The 17,384-nt window shown below is 38.1% G+C and overlaps 4 protein-coding genes across 9 annotated transcripts in view; 3 read left to right on the top strand and 1 right to left on the bottom strand.

Moving 5' to 3' along the window:
* The window catches only part of LOC111456483 (geranylgeranyl transferase type-2 subunit beta 1-like), a 4,583-nt gene extending 1,301 nt beyond the window's left edge, over nt 1-3,282 (top strand). The window contains exons 4-11 of one of the 2 annotated variants that reach the window (XR_002712770.1): nt 206-322; nt 1,537-1,603; nt 1,729-1,877; nt 2,192-2,325; nt 2,415-2,513; nt 2,612-2,687; nt 2,833-2,996; nt 3,088-3,282. Coding sequence is in view for 1 of the 2 variants with exons in the window: in XM_023098356.1 (XP_022954124.1) it covers nt 206-322; nt 1,537-1,603; nt 1,729-1,877; nt 2,192-2,325; nt 2,415-2,513; nt 2,612-2,687; nt 2,833-2,939 (749 nt within the window). In the remaining variant the exon portion in view is untranslated. Of the gene's footprint in view, nt 1-205; nt 323-1,536; nt 1,604-1,728; nt 1,878-2,191; nt 2,326-2,414; nt 2,514-2,611; nt 2,688-2,832 lie in introns of both variants that reach the window. The other variant, XM_023098356.1, reaches the window with a different exon arrangement.
* Nucleotides 3,283-4,234: 952 nt separating this feature from the next.
* Nucleotides 4,235-7,542, top strand: LOC111455870. Of its 4 annotated transcripts, XM_023097504.1 has the most exons (6): nt 4,235-4,494; nt 4,824-5,246; nt 5,429-5,958; nt 6,417-6,513; nt 6,847-7,175; nt 7,292-7,537. In XM_023097504.1, exons 2-4 carry the CDS (start codon nt 4,860-4,862, stop codon nt 6,433-6,435), a joined length of 936 nt encoding a protein of 311 aa, XP_022953272.1. In that variant the 5' UTR covers nt 4,235-4,494; nt 4,824-4,859; the 3' UTR covers nt 6,436-6,513; nt 6,847-7,175; nt 7,292-7,537. The 4 variants fall into 4 exon arrangements, with proteins under 4 accessions (XP_022953272.1, XP_022953271.1, XP_022953270.1 ...); XM_023097503.1 differs by having other exon boundaries at nt 6,417-7,179; nt 7,292-7,542; XM_023097502.1 differs by having other exon boundaries at nt 6,417-7,175; nt 7,292-7,539.
* A 3,127-nt stretch (nt 7,543-10,669) lies between these two features.
* On the top strand, nt 10,670-13,658 carry LOC111455842 (probable histone H2A variant 3). Its single transcript, XM_023097465.1, has 2 exons — nt 10,670-10,947; nt 13,131-13,658. Exons 1-2 carry the CDS (start codon nt 10,840-10,842, stop codon nt 13,425-13,427), a joined length of 405 nt encoding a protein of 134 aa, XP_022953233.1. The 5' UTR covers nt 10,670-10,839; the 3' UTR covers nt 13,428-13,658.
* Nucleotides 13,659-13,725: 67 nt separating this feature from the next.
* On the bottom strand, nt 13,726-17,374 carry LOC111455838. Of its 2 annotated transcripts, none has more exons than XM_023097460.1 (7): nt 17,080-17,374; nt 16,329-16,636; nt 15,522-16,247; nt 14,820-14,951; nt 14,530-14,733; nt 14,233-14,433; nt 13,726-14,151 (listed from the first exon to the last, which is right to left on the bottom strand). In XM_023097460.1, the coding sequence occupies exons 2-7, from the start codon at nt 16,623-16,625 to the stop codon at nt 14,023-14,025; spliced, it is 1,689 nt and encodes a 562-aa protein (XP_022953228.1). In that variant the 5' UTR covers nt 16,626-16,636; nt 17,080-17,374; the 3' UTR covers nt 13,726-14,022. The 2 variants fall into 2 exon arrangements, with proteins under 2 accessions (XP_022953228.1, XP_022953227.1); XM_023097459.1 differs by having other exon boundaries at nt 16,738-17,374.
* Nucleotides 17,375-17,384: the final 10 nt, after the last annotated feature.

Genomic DNA, 17,384 nt, shown 5'->3' on the forward strand with positions numbered 1-17,384 from the left:
AAAAAAAAAAAAAAAAAAAAAAAAAAAAAACCGTCTTAAGTTGTACTTTTTGTTGAATGTTTGTCTTGAACGAAATGGCTATTCAATTACATTCTCACAACATTGGACTGAGGATTGTTTGCCGGATTCTTATCTGAATCAATGTAATTACTCAGTGTTATGTGGGCATCGAGTAATTGATAATGAAGGCAGAGAAGTTGTGCAGGTGGTTTTGCTGGCAATGTTGGACATGATCCGCACATACTTTACACTCTTAGTGCTGTGCAAGTCTTAGCACTTTTTGACACGTTGGATGTTTTAGATGTTGATAAGGTGACAGATTGTATCCTTTGAAAATGTTCTTCTTCCCGTTTAATTCAATGTCTAGTTTTTGGTTGCTTACATGAATCCTTGATGGGCATTTGAACCACTTTGGGGGTAATAGTAGTCCCAACTTTATATTCCTCATGAGTATCACTCATTAAATAGTTGGGGAGAGCTTATTTTTTTAGATCTTTTGACCTATAATTTTTTTTTGAAAGAAAAAAAAACAATTTTTTGTTGATATAAAAAACAGGTAAAAACATTCCTTTAAGAGTTAACAAATGATCTACCCTAACTTGACTTGATTAGAGGAGTTTAATCACAAAAATCTTAATCCCATCCAAATGATAGCCTTAACAGCATTTAATCACAACACCTAGCTTCTTTTTTAGCTATTGGCGCACATCAATTGAAAATTGCTCTCCTTAACTAAACCATCTATTACTCAGAACATTCAAAGCAAGGGAAGGGGGAATTCTGGCATTTTAACCTATAGAATCAATGAAAATTAGACGAATGACAGAATAAAACGCCATACACAACAGAGACCAGCTCAGGAAAAGTAGTCGACAAAAAACAACAAGAAATGGCTTCGATCTTTTGAACAGGGAAAAAGGAAAATTACAAAGTCTTCATAACATAGACCGAAAAAGAGGCATTAAAATATTCCATTTCTCAAACATCTTCCCAAGTGCCTTCTAACCCTTAAAAATATTCCCTGTATTTCCCACTAGATATGCCTAAGGCTCATCCTATTCTCTCATATGTTGTGGGGTTTGGTTGTCAATCTATGTTATGCTATCTCTGCAGAAGTGAAATTTGGATGAACTAAAAAAGATCCTCAGGTATAAAGATCCACCCTAAAAGGCATTATTCTTTTATCGGTAAGCAAAAGGATCCTTGCTTCGAGCAACTTAGGGCCTATTCAGATCCCCAAAGTGTTACACCCTCCGGCTTAGAAAGGAGAGTATAAAGCCACTTTCTCCCATCATAGTATGGCAGCCAAACAAAGGCATCGAAATACTAAATCTTTCAAAACATCCAATAAATCTTGGCTGCAAAGGGACAGGTACGAAGAATGTGATTCAAATCTCCTTCTGCCTGCTTGAATGGACCATTGAGGGTAAGAGGGTTAAGCACAAAAGATGACGAGTTCTGTAAGGTGTCAGAGTAAAGGCTTATTAACCCTCCCATGAGTGCCAATATCTCTTGTTACAATTAACCATACACTAGATGTTGTTGGCCTTCAAAATGAAGATGGCTCCTTTTCAGGGGATATTTGGGGTGAAGTTGATTCAAGGTATTCTCTCACTCTCTTCTCATTTCTTTATTATACCATCTTGAAGTAATCAATGCTTGGTACGATGTTACAAGTTACCTTGCATAGAATACTTATGTGCTTCCTTTTTGTTTTCCTTCTTTCAGATTTTCATATATTGCAATTTCATGTCTATCGTTGTTACACCAATTGGATAAAATCAATGTTGAGAAGGCTGTGAACTTCATCGTTAGTTGCAAAAATATGGATGGTGGTTTCGGATGCATACCTGGTGGAGAGTCGCATTCTGGGCAAAGTATGTTAGCCATTTCTTCCTTCATGTTTCAAGTTCTCCAAACTTGCTTCTAAAAAAGTTCAATTTACAAAGCGAGATGGCGCATAATATGCTATCAGTGTTGGTGATAACACAATGTTGCATTTGGTCTGTAAACTTTACAACGGTGAATAAATTGCAACTGAAGTATTCGGAATAAATTTCTACTAAAGTATTCCGAGTGAGAATAAGTTTCTGATTTACGAAATACTGTTGCCATAAGCTCAACTAGCAATTATTTACATGGTTCTTTAATCCAATACAAATGCCTAAAGTCTGCATCGCTGTAACTACAGTTTTCTGTTGTGTCGGTGCTCTTGCTCTTACGGGGTCTCTTCACCATATTGACAAGGATCTTCTTGGTTGGTGGTTGTGCGAGCGGCAAGTCAAGTCTGGAGGTCTTAATGGTCGCCCTGAAAAACTTCCCGATGTGGGTTTGGGATAAGATCATTGTTACCAAGTTTGTTTCCATTAGTTGCTTTTGTACTTCTACTCAGAGATTTTGTTTTGTTGCTTCAGGTTTGCTACTCGTGGTGGGTTCTTTCTAGCTTGATCATGATTGACAGGGTTCACTGGATTAATAAGGAAAAGCTCGTGAAGTTCATCTTAGACTGCCAGGTTACGTCGGGCAAATTGATTCATCATCTAACATGGCGTGTATTGTTTCTAATCTCGATAAGTCCATAACATCGTTCTTGGAAACTGGAAAATTGCAGGATACAGAAAATGGTGGAATTTCAGATAGACCAGACGATGCTGTTGATGTCTATCACACATTCTTTGGAATAGCAGGTACATCTTACTTTCTTAAGCAGCCAATCTCCTGCATCTTGTGTTCCTATTGCAGAGTACCAAAAATTTGCTAACTTGCAAACCTTTATTGTTGGCTAATGTTCATAATATCGTATTAAAACTTATACTTCAATGAATATTGCAGGACTTTCACTTCTTGAATATCCAGCGTTGAAAGCCATAGATCCAGCATACGCTCTACCAGTCGACGTCGTGAATAGGATTCGTCTCAGAAAAAAGCTTGCTGTCTAAGTGAGTTGTACCTTTCTTCCAAGTTCTGGTAACTTAAATCCCTTATCACTTGTCAAGGTTAGCTCTTGAATCATGAATTTTGGTGTGGCCACTTTGGGGTCAGCGGGAATTTGAAACTTGTCTGTGCTTCCATATGATCCATATATAGGTTTTAGCCCCATGAAGAGAGATGAATCATGTACTGCTTGTAGGCCAATAGTCAATGTCACCGGCAGGGTTTGAAATGTGGAATGATTTGGAAATTGCCTATTGATTTCATCTTGTTTTCCTTTGCATTTCAATGTTGTACCTGTCCATATTTAAAGGTCAAGATGATTAAGTAAACTATCATGTTATACTTCAATGCAATTCTTTTAGCCAAAACAATCTATTTGGTCTTTCAAAAGTAGTTAATAATCTTTCAAATATACTTTTTTTTAGACGATTATACATTAATGAAGCGTTTAAGAGACTTCGATCTCCATGCATTCCTCTTTAGACGTATCGTTCATGAATTTAGGTGTGTTGATATAAAGAGACCTAACTAACCTTTTGGATAATGTGTCGGATTGAACAAAGTAACCATAACAGATATAGTATCCATATTTAAAGGTCAAGGCGCAAATCAAGACCTCACTAGGCTCCTCATGGAAAACCAACAAGTGCGAGCCAAGCTTCTCGAGGTTCAAGTCCAGGAGTACGAGGCTCTCAAGAAGGAACCAAACGCAGTTTAGTCTAGCTCCAAATGATCTAGGGAAGAATGCAGAGGGATCAGACTCCATATAATGTAGATCAACAACGAAATGGGATAGAGAAAATTGGCGCCCTTGACCGCGTATTCGAGCGCTGGATTATTATGAATCCTCATGCCCTTCCAAAACTAGGGATCAAACTCCATATAATGTAGATCAACGACGAAACGGGATAGAGAAAATTGGCGCCCTTGACCGCGTATTCAAGCGCTGGATTATTATGAATCCTCATGCCCTTCTAAAACTACATCAAAGAACTCAAACTGGACGCTACTAACTTATTCGAATTCGAGCAATAGAGAGAAAATGGATGGTTGGATAGATCGAAAGTGAATTCGAGCAATAAATCTTAAATTTAATTTTTTAAAATTAAATTAGGTAAATTAATAATAATAATTTCCCTATAATATTTATTTGTACTAAAATTTTTTCATTTAAAAATACATGAACAAATTGAACCGACCAAAATGATATTTTAATATATGTGTGTATATATATATATATTAAAATATTAAAAATTTAAGGTGAGTCAGATTGGAAGTTGGGCCGAAGCCCAGATGAAAGTGGAACGACAGAGGCCCAAATGGCTTTCGCCGCCAACACAGAGCAGGCAAGCAAGCGACCAAGGAAATTAGAAAGCAAAATATTCGGGACCGTCCCCACCACCGTATATCCCCATTGCTTTAGGAATTTAAACTTGTTTGGAATTACTCCTTGCTCATAAAATCTCTATCAAAATCAAGTTTTTGCTTTTCACTCAATTTGAAGAATTCATTGGCAAGATTCAGAGCATTGTCAATACTCCGCTTAATTCTTTTCTCGAGGTATCGATCGCTTTCGTCGTTTCTTCGTTTTTGGTTGTTTTGTTGTTGTTTCCTTCTTCCATTTAATCAAATCCAATTCAGCTTTCTTTTTACTTCAATCCTGCATTTGACTTCTTTTGATTCCGTCGCTTTTCTACGTTGTTTTCAATTCTCTGGTTACAGTTTCGTTCTGCTTTTTCAAATTTGGAAAATTATGGTTATAATGCTCTCTATATGTTGATTGCTACTATTTTATGTTTTCCGTTCTATCTCGTTCCATTTGTACTTTTTGTTTTCCTTTTTGTCTTGCTGAATGAGTAAAAAACGTTTTCGATTTTTGATATTTACAGATTTGCAATTCGTTTAGAATTAGGAACATTGGAAGTATGAGACTAAGGAAGGGGGATCGAGTTGAGGTGCTGAGCCAGAAGGAGGTTTCGAGTGGTTCATGGAGTTGTGCTGAAATTATTTCTGGTAATGGCCGTTCTTATAGCGTGAGATTTTTGTCTTCGGTGGAAGCAGTGGAGAGGGTACCGAGGAGGGCGATTAGGCCCTGTCCTCCTCCTGTCGCAGGGTCAAATGTTTGGGCTGCTGGAGATCTAGCTGAAGCCTTCCACAATTTCTCGTGGAAGCAAGCAAAAATTATGAAGATCGTTAGTGTTCATTGCTATATAGTAAGACTACTCGGATCACCATTAGACGTATTGGTTAGGCAATCTAACCTGAGAATGCGACAGGCTTGGCATGATGGCCGGTGGTTTCTCCTAGGGAAGGTACATGTTCTAACAAGTTCAGACAAAGTTCCGTTAACCATCGTTCCTATTTTACTTTGTTTACAAATATATTGAATTTGTTTCTGTACTATGGATTCTGAAGTCGTTGCATGTTTCCTGAAATATATTTTGTAATTGAAACAATTATTGAACCATCATTTCATATGTTATTTCTTTGGCAGGCCATTGGAGGCTCGGGTTCATTGTCTAGAAATAAGCAAACAAAGCCAAACATGGTGAAAAGCAAGGATCAACAGCTAGTGGTGACGTTTCCTGGACGTCGAAAGAGGCCATTGCCTAGTCAATCCATAAGTCACAATTTATCTGTCCAGACAAAGAAAGTCACTGAGAAAGATGTTAGGTGTTTGCCTTCATCTTGGATAAAGGATGACATGAACTTAACACAAGAGCTGAACACGATTAGATTGAGCTCAACCTTTCGTACTGAAAATGTTGAAGTCACTACAGGCAGTGCTGGTTTGAGGGAGGGTAACGTTATTCCAGTAACCTCAACCCACATTCAGGCAGATAGTTGTGCATCTTCTGTTGGCAGCAATAGGTCCACTGATGATTTTTTCAAGGACCCATTTGTTTCTGTAGCTCGTCGTAGTAAAGATGTGGATTGTCATAGCGATGCCGAATCAGCTACTGGAAGGGGACATGGGGAAGAAGATTCATGCTCCTATAAGGAAGTATTAGCTAGATTCCACAGGTCAGAGTTGAGTGCATTTCATTCTTTTATTAGGACATTGTATGCTTCTGGACCTTTAAGTTGGGAAGACGAAGCACATGTTTCAAATATTTGTGATTCACTTCACATATCTAATGACGAATATTTGATGGAGCTGAGGAATCTAATGTCTGCTAATAAAAGGACATCCGTATGATTGATTAGAACATTTATTCTTTTGGAAACTTGGAAAGCACCCAATTGATTTGTATATACTGTTGGGAAATGGGAACTGTTCTTTGTTCTTAATAATACCCTTTTCTTTGGCCAATATCAATATCACTTTTTTGTTACACTGATATGGTCTGCTGGTAGCGCTAGGATATTGTCCTCTTCATGTGAAGGGTTCTTACATTCTTACCTTTTCTCTTATCTGCTCTGGGTATACAGTGTACTTGTTGTGTTGTGTGTACATTCTAATCATATAATGTCCTCGGCAGCCTATGGCACTTCAGTTGAGGAAAATATGGGTACTTTCCCTTGTTATGACATGGAATAATTTGGAGGCTTTGGGGGTTTCTGCAGCGTTTCGAAACAGTAATGGATTATACTTGTCTCCTTTTCTACAGCAAGCCATTTGATAAGTAATCTCTTACTTTTTTATGCTTTCTTGGGGTCTAATTTAATCTATGTTTGATACGAGTAGAGATGCAAGTTGATAACTGAAATAAATTAACTTATTGTGTTATATCTATACTGTGATCAACGCTGCTGTTCGTTTCAGTTATTCTGAAAACCGGATTAAAGTAAATTTTCTATATGTTGCAATTGCCATGGTGTTCTCTGACCTTCTCTTACTTTTGATCTCAAGCATTACATTCATCCATATTGTTGTACACTTTGTTTTGTTTTTCTCTCTTGACAATGTAGGTGAAACACAGTACAGGCCTGCTGTTGGGGTGGCTAAAGATCTTTTCAGGAGGAGAGGGGCAATGGTTGCGTTGCTCGTTTCTTGTCCCCATCAATCGTCGTAGCCTATTTGGATTGACTTTTTAAGTGCTTAAAATCATTGTTTGAAACGCCTAAAAAGTCGATCCAACCAGGCCTTTTAAGTGATGTATATCAAATATCTAACATTTTTGTTTGTGAACAGAGATAGCTTTGATCTTTAATACTCTTCTCTGATCAGTTGACAAAGGACCTGGGTAAGGAGAACAATAGTAGAGCTAAACAGGCCAAAATCGTCACGGCTATTCGATGTTGGTGCTTTTCTAACTCTTAGCATTGCATTTGTCATTCTTAGGAAATGCTTTGGAAGATTGAAAGTTAAACCTCTTTGACATTAATGATTTGAGTTTTTTCAACCTATTATCAGTTTATGAAGCAGCTGAGCAACTCAAAATGAAGATTGAGCTTCAAAACTTTCAGATTGTTGCACGCAAGCTTCAAGCCGGTGTCAGCGGCTGATGCTGGTAAAGGATAGGATTCTACCCTCGTGCTTTTTCCTAGGCAAAGTGCTTCCTTCTTCACCACTGCCTATCAATTTCATAGGTACAAAATCTCATACTTAAAATTTTGAAACTGTTGGAGTCTTAAGACATAAAATATGTTTATTTTCTTTCCATATATATATATAATATTGCATTTAGACCTTTATGTTTGAAGATTGTTCGAGTTCTACGTTGGTAAATAAGGAGAGAATCATAGGTGTATAAGTAAGAGACATTATCTCCATTGTTACGAGATTTTTTTGGAAAACTTAAAAGCAAAGTCGCAAGAGTTTATGCTCAAGGCTGACACGTCATTATGGAAGTTTATTGTCCTATCATTTTGGTCGTGGCCCATTATATGTTTTTTTTAGAGGTAACATTTTGGTCATGGCTCATTGCACGTTTTTTTTTATAGGTAACTTGTGAGTTGAAAAATAGTAGGGAGGAGTTAAAAAGAGTTTAGATTAGGGAATGAATTAATTGGAAAGTGATTTAATTTGAAGCTTAAAGTCGCATGAAGTATGCTTAAGACTTCCAAATCCGCCAATTGGTTGGTGAGGTTCTGTGGGCTATTGTCATCATAATCATTTTGATTATTATAAAGTATATAATGTGTGCTATTAAGTATTTTTGTTTTCGAGAGTAAATTGTGGGGTAAGTGATAAGCTTTGATTGACTTTGGGTAAGTTTAAATTTAGTACGTATTATACTTTTAAATACCCTAAACGCCCTTACGACGACTGCTACTATTACATGTTTAGTAGTTTTCTTACCTTAACGTGTTTTTATATGAAAGGTACGAAGATTGAAACTAAGAAAGTAACACAGAATTGATCGATTGGACTTGTATTTATCGATCAATTTGGCTTTTAAAGTATAAGACCAAAAACTTTAAAAAAATAAATTGGTTGGTTTGAGTTAGATGGATTTTATTAATTTCATATTTGTTATTATTTATCAATTTTTAATAGACTTGTGAATAGCATCATCTAGTCATCTCCCACTTTTATTTTAATTTAAATGTGTGAAAATTAATTATTATGGTCTAATTTAATAATTATTTTATTTTTTAAAATCGATTTTATAAATATTAGTTTTGTTTTTCAAATTTCATGACAAACTTTTATATATAATATATAATAGACGGAAAATGATATGTCAACTGTGGAGCTCACTCAAATTCAATTACACTTGCAACTTTACCAAATCCATCCAATTAATTCCAATAGAACAGCCATAACAATGATTCTGTCTAACCCACAGAAAATTTGTCTGGATTCAATCGTACATAATCGTTCAAAAATTATATGAATTATCCACTTACGATGATCGCTTAAGCATCTAATCAAGTTCACACCAAGTAGAAATCGCTAGGAGAATCCATTAGATAATATTTTGCTGTTTAATTGTAAAATTAACCGCTCAGCTTTGAAATCTAGGCTGTCAACATCAAGATGTATGATTCATCTGCAACCGTCTTTATGATACAAATAGACTGACTATAACAAAAGAACAATACTAAATCAATCGTCGTCAATCAATAAAGAGATGCAAAGTAGTTGCTGTAGGTATGAAGTTTCCCTAATCTACATGATCTAAAAGGCAAAAGAAGAGGCTAATTTATTTAGGAAAGGAAGATTCACTTCCTTCCCCAAATTTTTCGTTGCGACGATTTCAGAAAAAGGCAGCACAGATACATATTTCCAAAAACACAATACAATACCTCACTGCGCCAAGCCTCGTAGATCTATTTCTTGCTTCGATCCGACAAATCAGAAGCGACACGCGACGCAATCGCCGAATGATACATAATGTCATGGAAACTAGAGCTCTCCAGCGTTTTCATTCGGAGCATTTTCGCTTTCTCCTCCGTGAAACATCCAGGCGAGAATCTGGATTTGGCTCGTCCACCATCGAGCTTTGGATTAGCATTCTAAACCGGCTGTTCCGCGGAGGAAGAAACGACGTAGTCCGGCTCGGACGACCAGCCGAAGATCGGAGACCACCACTTCGGCGCGGCTGCGGCCTTCCGGCGATTAGGTTCAGAATTTCCAAAAGAAGAAGCTCTGATCGGAGCAAGGTGAAAAATGGCAAGATTGGTCGCCATGATGAGACAAGCAAGAATGTAGGGCTCGGAAGAGGTTCAATTGATGAAATTTACATGGAGGACGGCATTTAACGGAGGGGGGGGAGGTAGGTTGTAATCGGGTGCTTCAGAACCACGTGAAATCGGCTGACCGTGTCGGGATCGATCCTACCCAGTTTTAAAATATAAGACCTAAATTCCAAATTTAACCCACAGAGCTCTTAAAATTTAAAAATAATTCTTCCATTTATCAAATTTCAATCTTATATTTATTAACTTTTAATCGTACTTTAAAAACAAACAAAAAATATATATTTTAAAAAAAATCAGAATATATTTTTATTAAATTAGTAATTTAAGTTTAAATATTTTGGAGGCAATGTGTGAGCGTTGACCGGAAGGGTATAACGGGAATAGAAAATGAGAGGGCGGGAAAAGAGTAAAAGAGGAAATAACAATGGATAAGGTTTGGGGTGACGTGGCGTGGGTCCCACTGGCGTGCTTTTTTAAAGATTTTTCGGGAACTTTTATTCGACCATTACAATTTGGGCCACCGCGCCATTTATTTTTGTGTTATATATATATATAATATATATATATATATATAATCGACTCTATTTTAAAAATAAAAAATAAAAATAACGATTAAAAAACACAATAAAATAAAACTCAAAATTAAGTCTTTATTTTATAATGATTTTATTTTAAAATTTTATACTTGTTTTCTTTGGATTTTTTCTCAAAATAAAAATGAATAATAAAATATAGAAACTTTGCTTAATGCTATGCAATACGTGTTAGAGCACGAAACCAAACTGCTTCCCACCCGATCAAACACGTGTGTGAAGTAATGATTATAAGCTTAATTTTAGAACGCATCTATTATACAGAGGGTCTAATCCTACTCTGGCCAGTTCCTCACACCGTCCAGTAACCTTTTTCTAACAGACGTATTTTAAAACCGCGACACTAACGAGGATACATAACAGGTCAAAGTAGTCTTAGTCTCCTTACCATTTATTTTGAAAGATAATTTAAAAATAGTTAATTAATTAAAATATAGCATTTATTTTGGAAAAAGGGAAAGCGGGACTGAAAACAAGGTATGGGGAAGTAATATTGGGAAAAGAGAAGGGTATTTTGGTAAAATCGAGTAAGAGAAACTGAATCTCGAAGTCTTCGTGGAGCTATCGAGGGGGGGTTGGGGGGGGAGGGTACACTACTTTTATCGACCTCGCTCGCCGTCGCGCCCCTTATCGGTTTCTTTCTCTTTCTCTTCCATTGATCCGTCGTCCAAACTCCTCCTTCACTGAAAGCGAGAGGAACCCTAATTTTTGGGCTGCAAAAATGTCGGGGAAGGGAGCCAAGGGTCTGATAATGGGCAAATCTGCCTCCAACAACAAGGACAAAGATAAAAAGAAACCTGTCTCTCGCTCTTCCCGCGCTGGTCTCCAGGTTTCCCTCTTTTATACACTTCAACACTTGTATTCTTCCATCCTTTTGGTGTCTCTTGTATGGATCTGTATTTATGATGCTTGTTTGAGGTCCATGCCTGTCAATTTCAAACGCATAAATTTTCCAATTTAGACGCGTTTCGTGGTTTTCAAGCCTCTGTGTTTAGACATTTGGAGTGGAGTTGTTTTAAATTTTCGTGTTTCGAAGTTTATATTTGTTTGTACTTGTTTCTTATTTTCGTCTCTTTTGATGAGTATGGTGAGTTCTAAGTTAGTTTCGTCTGTATGAGATCGTCTGTTGTTGAATGTTTAGGATGTGTTCGTTTGAGAATCTCTAGAGGTGTAGCTCGAAGTCCTTCTCTTTGATGTTAGAAGTAGGTGCGTGCCTTTGGGTTTTTAGTATTTTGAATGTGGTTCTGTGATCCTCCTTTGAGCCTGTTTCTTTTGAGAACCTCGGTTTGTCAATGTTCTTCGGTGGTTGGAGAAATTGTCCTGCGGTAATGACCTGTTTGACTTAGTCTGATGTTGTTGCACTTATTAGTTCATAACATTGGTAGTGGGTATTAGCTCATACTTCCCTCTGTGCTGTCTTTTTCTTCTTTGTTTTGTAGCTCCTCTTTGGTTTAAGCTTTTGTGTTCATTCAAAATAAGGGTGGAACATGGATTATATGTAGACAACGTATGTGTCATGGTATTAGAAAATGTGGTGGATTTTATTAGTGTAGAACACAAGCTTTCTCTCAATTAGATGAGGAAGGTCAAGGTCTAAATAGTGTCTGTTGAACTATTACGAGACACTTCTGTTTTTCTTTTTTAATGAAGTCGAGTATTAAGAGGATTTCAAAGTATGTTCAATGTTTTGCAGAAAGTTTGTTAGATTAGGGGATGGGGCTACTTTTTCTTCGGCAGTAATTGCTGGCATAGAACATATTACAAGTCTTTCATGCTACATTTTTTCTTCGCTAAATGACCTCTTGGGAGTTGTCGGAATATGTGTGAACCAAGTGACTGACGAAGCTGTGGAAAGCTATGGGAATCGAAACTTGTATCTTTCGAAATAGATTGGAGATGCAAGCTGTTTTATTCAATATTCTTCTACACTGCTTCATCTTTCGAAATAGATTGAAAATATTATCAGGAATTGATTTTAAATGGGAAAGTCTATATCTTGATGGAGAAAATTGTCTCCCACTCCTTTGGACCTGGTTCAACTTGGAATTGGAATTCAGTGTTCGAAAAATATGAACTTCACTTGACATGGAATTTTACAATTGATGACTTACCCATCCTTTCTTCACCCTTAGGCTTTCATGTATAGCATTATCTAGATGTAAGAATTTCGGAGATTGGAGAAGTCTGGGAATTTCAACTTTCTTTCGGTAGGTTGATAATCAAGTGCCTATTGAAGGGTCTTGAGCATGTACAGCCCTTTCTCCCCTGAACCTTTTGTTTTCAAGCTACCGAATAATCCCAACCCCTGGGCTATTTCCTGCCTTTGTAGTGTCTGTTTAGGAATTGTTAGAGTGAAAACCACGATCATGTTGACTCAGATAGTGCTTTTCTATGAACTCATTGTGAGGGAATATTAGATTCTTGTATTTTTTTCTACTACATCAATGAGGAGTCTCTTTCTTCGTTCCTGTTGAGGCTCTCGTTCTGTTTTGCTGGTAATGTCACACTCCAATTAGTAAGGAGCTAGCGTTGCATGCTACATATATACTATATCTATCTTGTTATTCCTTTACTGAGTTTTGCCACTCATTTTTTCTTGCTTTCCCTTTGTTTTCTTCTTAAATCAATTTTTTTCCGTCTGATCAGTACACCACTTATGATGGACTGGGTGAATAAAATGTCACTGGTAAAGATGAAGATGTGGTGTTTGATAAGTTTGTAAGTAGAAACTGGTGCGCTTGTAGGTGCCTGAATTCTCTAAGCCCTTCTTGCTGTATATCTGCTTGTCATTTTCCGTGTACATTGCGGTTTTGATGTTTTCTTTTCAATATTGTTGATAGTTTCTTCTGCTTTGCATTAGTATATTGCCAAAATGTTGACACCAAAGTTAACAATCATAAGGCATAACTGCTGAAAGTGTTCTTGAGATGACTTTTTAGTATTGGGGTCTTCTTATTAAAATTCACTTTTTTCTCATTGTTGGGTATGGTGTTGGATGGGTGGATGATACAGTTTCCAGTGGGAAGGGTTCACCGGCAACTAAAGACAAGGGTTGCCGCAAATGGACGAGTCGGGGCTACAGCAGCCGTATACACAGCAGCTATCTTGGAGTACCTGACTGCAGAGGTGTTGGAGCTGGCCGGAAATGCTAGCAAGGATCTGAAGGTGAAGCGTATAACACCAAGGCATCTGCAGCTCGCAATAAGAGGAGATGAAGAACTGGACACACTCATTAAAGGAACCATCGCTGGCGGAGGAGTCATCCCTCACATCCACAAGTCACTCATTAACAAATCCTCCAAGGAATAGAGATTATTAGTATGCCTTTTTATTTTTCATCTTACAGCTTAGTTGAGTGGTTGTCATTGTCATATGCTCAGTCCTGTCACTGTCTGGTCCAATTTAGTAGCAAGGGGAGAAGATATTTCTCGTTTTGTAAGGTTAAAGAATGGGAAATCCCTTTTATTTTTAGTCATTTCTGACTTCGGGTTGCATCGATCGACACTGCCAATGTAATTGACGACTCACATTATTTGTCTACTTACTTAACATAACATCTGCCCAATTCATTGCTGGAAGAAGAAGATAAGGAATTAAGTGAAGACAGTTTGGAAACGTTTCCTTCATTGAGAGCTTTGGAAAATCTGATCTAAGAAGAAAGATTTACAATTTATGAGGTTATCTCCACAACATTGAGTGGGAAATAACAGTCTTCTCTACTACATACAACAAAGCCTTTAGGACTTCATGGAAAGCAGCCTCAAAAACTGATACTCACCCAAAGAAATGACCTTTTTGCCAATTTTCTTGTGGGTGGTGGAGGTGAGATACTCTTGAACAAGGGGAAGAAGAATAAAGAAGGGTGTTTTGTCTATCCATTTTTTGTTAACCTAAAATTGTGTTTCTATTGAGGGGTGTGGGAGTGAGGCTTATGCAAAAGAATTCTGGTGATGAAGGGTGAGAGTGCAGCAAGTAAGGCGCTCGGGCATTCCTCGTGTGGGAGATGTCCGCATCCAGATATTGTTATCAGTCTCTGCATTGTAATAACAATCTTTGTTGATGCATTGAAAGAAAAACAATGGAGTACAGAGAGTATAGAGAGAGCGGGGCATACCGAATTCGGGAGTTTGGAAGCCATAACTTGAGAAGAGTTGAGAGAGACGAGAGCATCCTCAACGCCACCGACCACGAGCACAGGCATCTCTTCAAGAGACTTTACCAAAGCTTCAGCATTTTGGGGAGAGAGTACGGTCTCGTGTGATAATCTCGCTATCTCGTGCAGTGCTTCATCCCACCCTTCCACACACAACGCCTTCTGCTTCCATTCAGAAGCAGAAAACACACCATATTAGTAGTCTAAAGAGGAGAAAATCTAAATGAAGGTGGTGCAAAGGATGTGTAGTGATGTTACCTTATAGAGATTTAAGACCTCAGTTGTTAGCTTGGTAGCATCGTACCAAGCACGTCGGTTCACGACTTGAGTTATTTCAGTGCGCAGCAGAGGCCTAACCAGGTGCTTCTTCCCCAATGATGTTCTCAGCAAAATCCTTGCAAACCCAGGAACCACTTCTCTTGATAAGCTCACACTCAGCAATACCACCCCTTTAATGGAAACCTGCATAATATTAACAATCCCATTCACAAAAGCCAAGAACTAACCAATTGCCTCCCCAACAGTATTCACTTTTAAAGAAATCTTACATTGAATGAGTTTATTGGTGATACTTGAAGCCTCTGCGCAGCCTTGAGAGCGAGCAGTCCTCCATCGTCGTGACCCACAAGCACCACTGAAGAAAATCCCATTTCTGAGCAAAATGCAAGCAATAGCTCCACCTGAAAAACCATTCATTACAATTCCATTCGAGCCAACAACAGATACTTCCAAATGACGCCCTCTACCGCTAGCAGATATTGTCTTTTTTGGACTTTCCCTTTCGGACTTCCTCTCAAGGTTTTTAAAACGCATCTGCTAGAAGGAGGTATCCACACTCTTATAAAGAATGCTTCATTCTCCTCCCCAACCGATATGGGATCTCACAATTTACTTAGTCAATATATGGCTACGCACACAAGTATTTGAAGCCTTGTGTAATAATCATGTTGGATTTCCGAATGAATTCGGTTCTTGCTAAATATGGTTAATGAATAATTAATAGTGAGGATTATAATGATATCTTCTTATGAGTATGAAAGTTCAAGAACTACAATGAGATTTAAGTTTTAAGATTCAATTGTAGACCTTTTTCCTTCACTGTTGAAGACAGTAGTAGGTCAGAAAACAAGATAAAACGTGCTAAATCAAAAGCAGTAGCTCTACAGCTCTACCAGAAAGAAGCATGCAGAGTACGAAAATCAATCACAAGCCAAAAGGAAAAAAAGAAATGAATGCATGAAGTTAGTTACCTGACTTTCAAGCTTGTAGGGATTAGGCAATTCTTTTTCTTCCCAGTCTTCAGCATGGAGCCTTGAGGTTAATCCCCAACCAGGCCGATCATAAGCAGCAACTCTGAAACCCGTCTGCCTTGCAAGCACACCCATCACATGTCTCCATGAGAACACTCCTCCTCCAAAACCGTGCACCAAGACGATACCGAATTGCCCGTTATTCTCCAAGTTCCCATCTAAGCTAACTTTGCTCAATTCCTCTTCTTCAACATCATCCAAACTTATCACAGGAATCTCATCACAGAGAACAGGACAATTTGTTGCAGAGCCATCCAATAATGGATCATAGAGAGATGAACTATGAAACTGATTGCTATAGCTCCTATGGAAATTGTGTTGGTTTTTAGACAAGACAGTAAATGGATGCCTATCAACTACTAGCCTCCCCATGGCCTTCTTTGGAGAGTTGCTACTATAACCAGGTTCAAGAAACGCAGCAGAGGACAGCGACCGCGGTGGCGACCTGGGCAAGCTGATCTTGTAATGAATGGTAAGCCCTTGACTTATGAAGAACAAACTATCTATATCAGCAAGTAATCTAACCGGCAGTTCACTCTCATCCCGGGCATTGCCTGAAACTTTCCTCTTGATTTCACTGTCACTTTTTGGGGTTTTCGATCCAGAAGGAGTGGGAGATCTAGGAATCTTCTGGTAACCAGAGAATACATTTTTGCAAGAAAGGGCCTGTCAAGTCATATAGGATGTTTACAACAGCAGCCTCAACAACAAGTTTATGAAACAGGAATGAACATGACTCGAACTTACAGCTTCTGGGTCAACTCGATGCAATAGAAGCTTTCTACGTGCTCTGCAGCTTGTTCTGTATGCCACCACCGTATGTCCGAGGGCAAAGGCTACTGAAGATAGGAACAAAACTGGCATCCCCCATGATTTCTTTAAGTGAAGCCTCTGCCTCGAGGGTGAAGATGAAGCTTCAGCCTCGATTTGGGAATTTACTGTAAATACACAAACCTTGATGGAAAGAACAAGAATGGAGATGAAGGAACATAATGTCACTGTTCCAAGATAAGGACCATTTGAAAGCGTAGGGCCATCACACATTGAATAAACACCTGCGATCAAACATCAGAAACATTAAGAACATGATAATCGAATTGACGCAAAATTATTCCTAATTTCTCAACAAATTGAAGGGAAAATAGCAGGATCATACAGATAATAATGATAGATCTGATCATCGAAACGAAAGGGATATCAGTCAAAGAACTTTTGAAAGCATATCGATGCAAATGCTGTTTGAAGCCATAGCACTTAACACAGGTAAAGCTTGAGATCAAAATACAAGGCACCAACATGTCTCCAATGGCCACAAGAACCGGCAACGACGACACAAGTAGTGACGCCAACATCGCCACCATGAAGAACACCGTCCTCACACATCTCCGAATCTTCTCAACAAAAAACCCACCCTTCGCCATAAAAAAATAAAAAAAAAAGCCCTAAAATGCTCCAAAAATGCCTCCGATTAATCGGATAACAAGCAACAACAACAAACCTATATAGGATTCCGAGAACACAGTAAAACCCTAGCCAGCAGCGGCGGAGGAATTAACAACCCATCTGCAGGCGGCGGCTTATCGGCCATTTCCCGGCGGCGTCAACTAGAAAAGGAAAAGATTAAGAGTCTCAAAGAAGCCGGAAAATTCGGGTGAAAGCCAATAAGAACGCCATAGATGGACAATGACTAGAGCTTCAAATCGATTCTTCTCTTACAGGTAAAGATCAATGGATTAATGGAGATTTCAAATCCCAAAAAAAAAAAAAAAAAAAAAAAAAAAAAAAAAAAAAAAAAAAAAAAAA

Source organism: Cucurbita moschata, unplaced genomic scaffold (assembly GCF_002738365.1).
Source record: "Cucurbita moschata cultivar Rifu unplaced genomic scaffold, Cmos_1.0 Cmo_Scf00018, whole genome shotgun sequence".
NCBI classification, from domain to species: domain Eukaryota; kingdom Viridiplantae; phylum Streptophyta; class Magnoliopsida; order Cucurbitales; family Cucurbitaceae; genus Cucurbita; species Cucurbita moschata.

Excerpts from the sequence above, each read along its gene's own strand:
- LOC111455842 (XM_023097465.1), top strand. The coding sequence starts at position 10,840 with ATGTCGGGGAAGGGAGCCAAGGGTCTGATAATGGGCAAATCTGCCTCC. Across the intron at positions 10,948-13,130 it reads CTTCCCGCGCTGGTCTCCAG|TTTCCAGTGGGAAGGGTTCA; the intron begins GTTTCCCTCTTT and ends TGGATGATACAG.
- LOC111455870 (XM_023097501.1), top strand. The coding sequence starts at position 4,860 with ATGAGACTAAGGAAGGGGGATCGAGTTGAGGTGCTGAGCCAGAAGGAG. Across the intron at positions 5,247-5,428 it reads GGTGGTTTCTCCTAGGGAAG|GCCATTGGAGGCTCGGGTTC; the intron begins GTACATGTTCTA and ends TTTCTTTGGCAG.
- LOC111455838 (XM_023097459.1), bottom strand. The coding sequence starts at position 17,002 with ATGGCGAAGGGTGGGTTTTTTGTTGAGAAGATTCGGAGATGTGTGAGG. Across the intron at positions 14,952-15,521 it reads CCTACAAGCTTGAAAGTCAG|GTGGAGCTATTGCTTGCATT; the intron begins GTAACTAACTTC and ends ATGGTTTTTCAG. Across the intron at positions 14,434-14,529 it reads AGGTCTTAAATCTCTATAAG|AAGGCGTTGTGTGTGGAAGG; the intron begins GTAACATCACTA and ends GAATGGAAGCAG.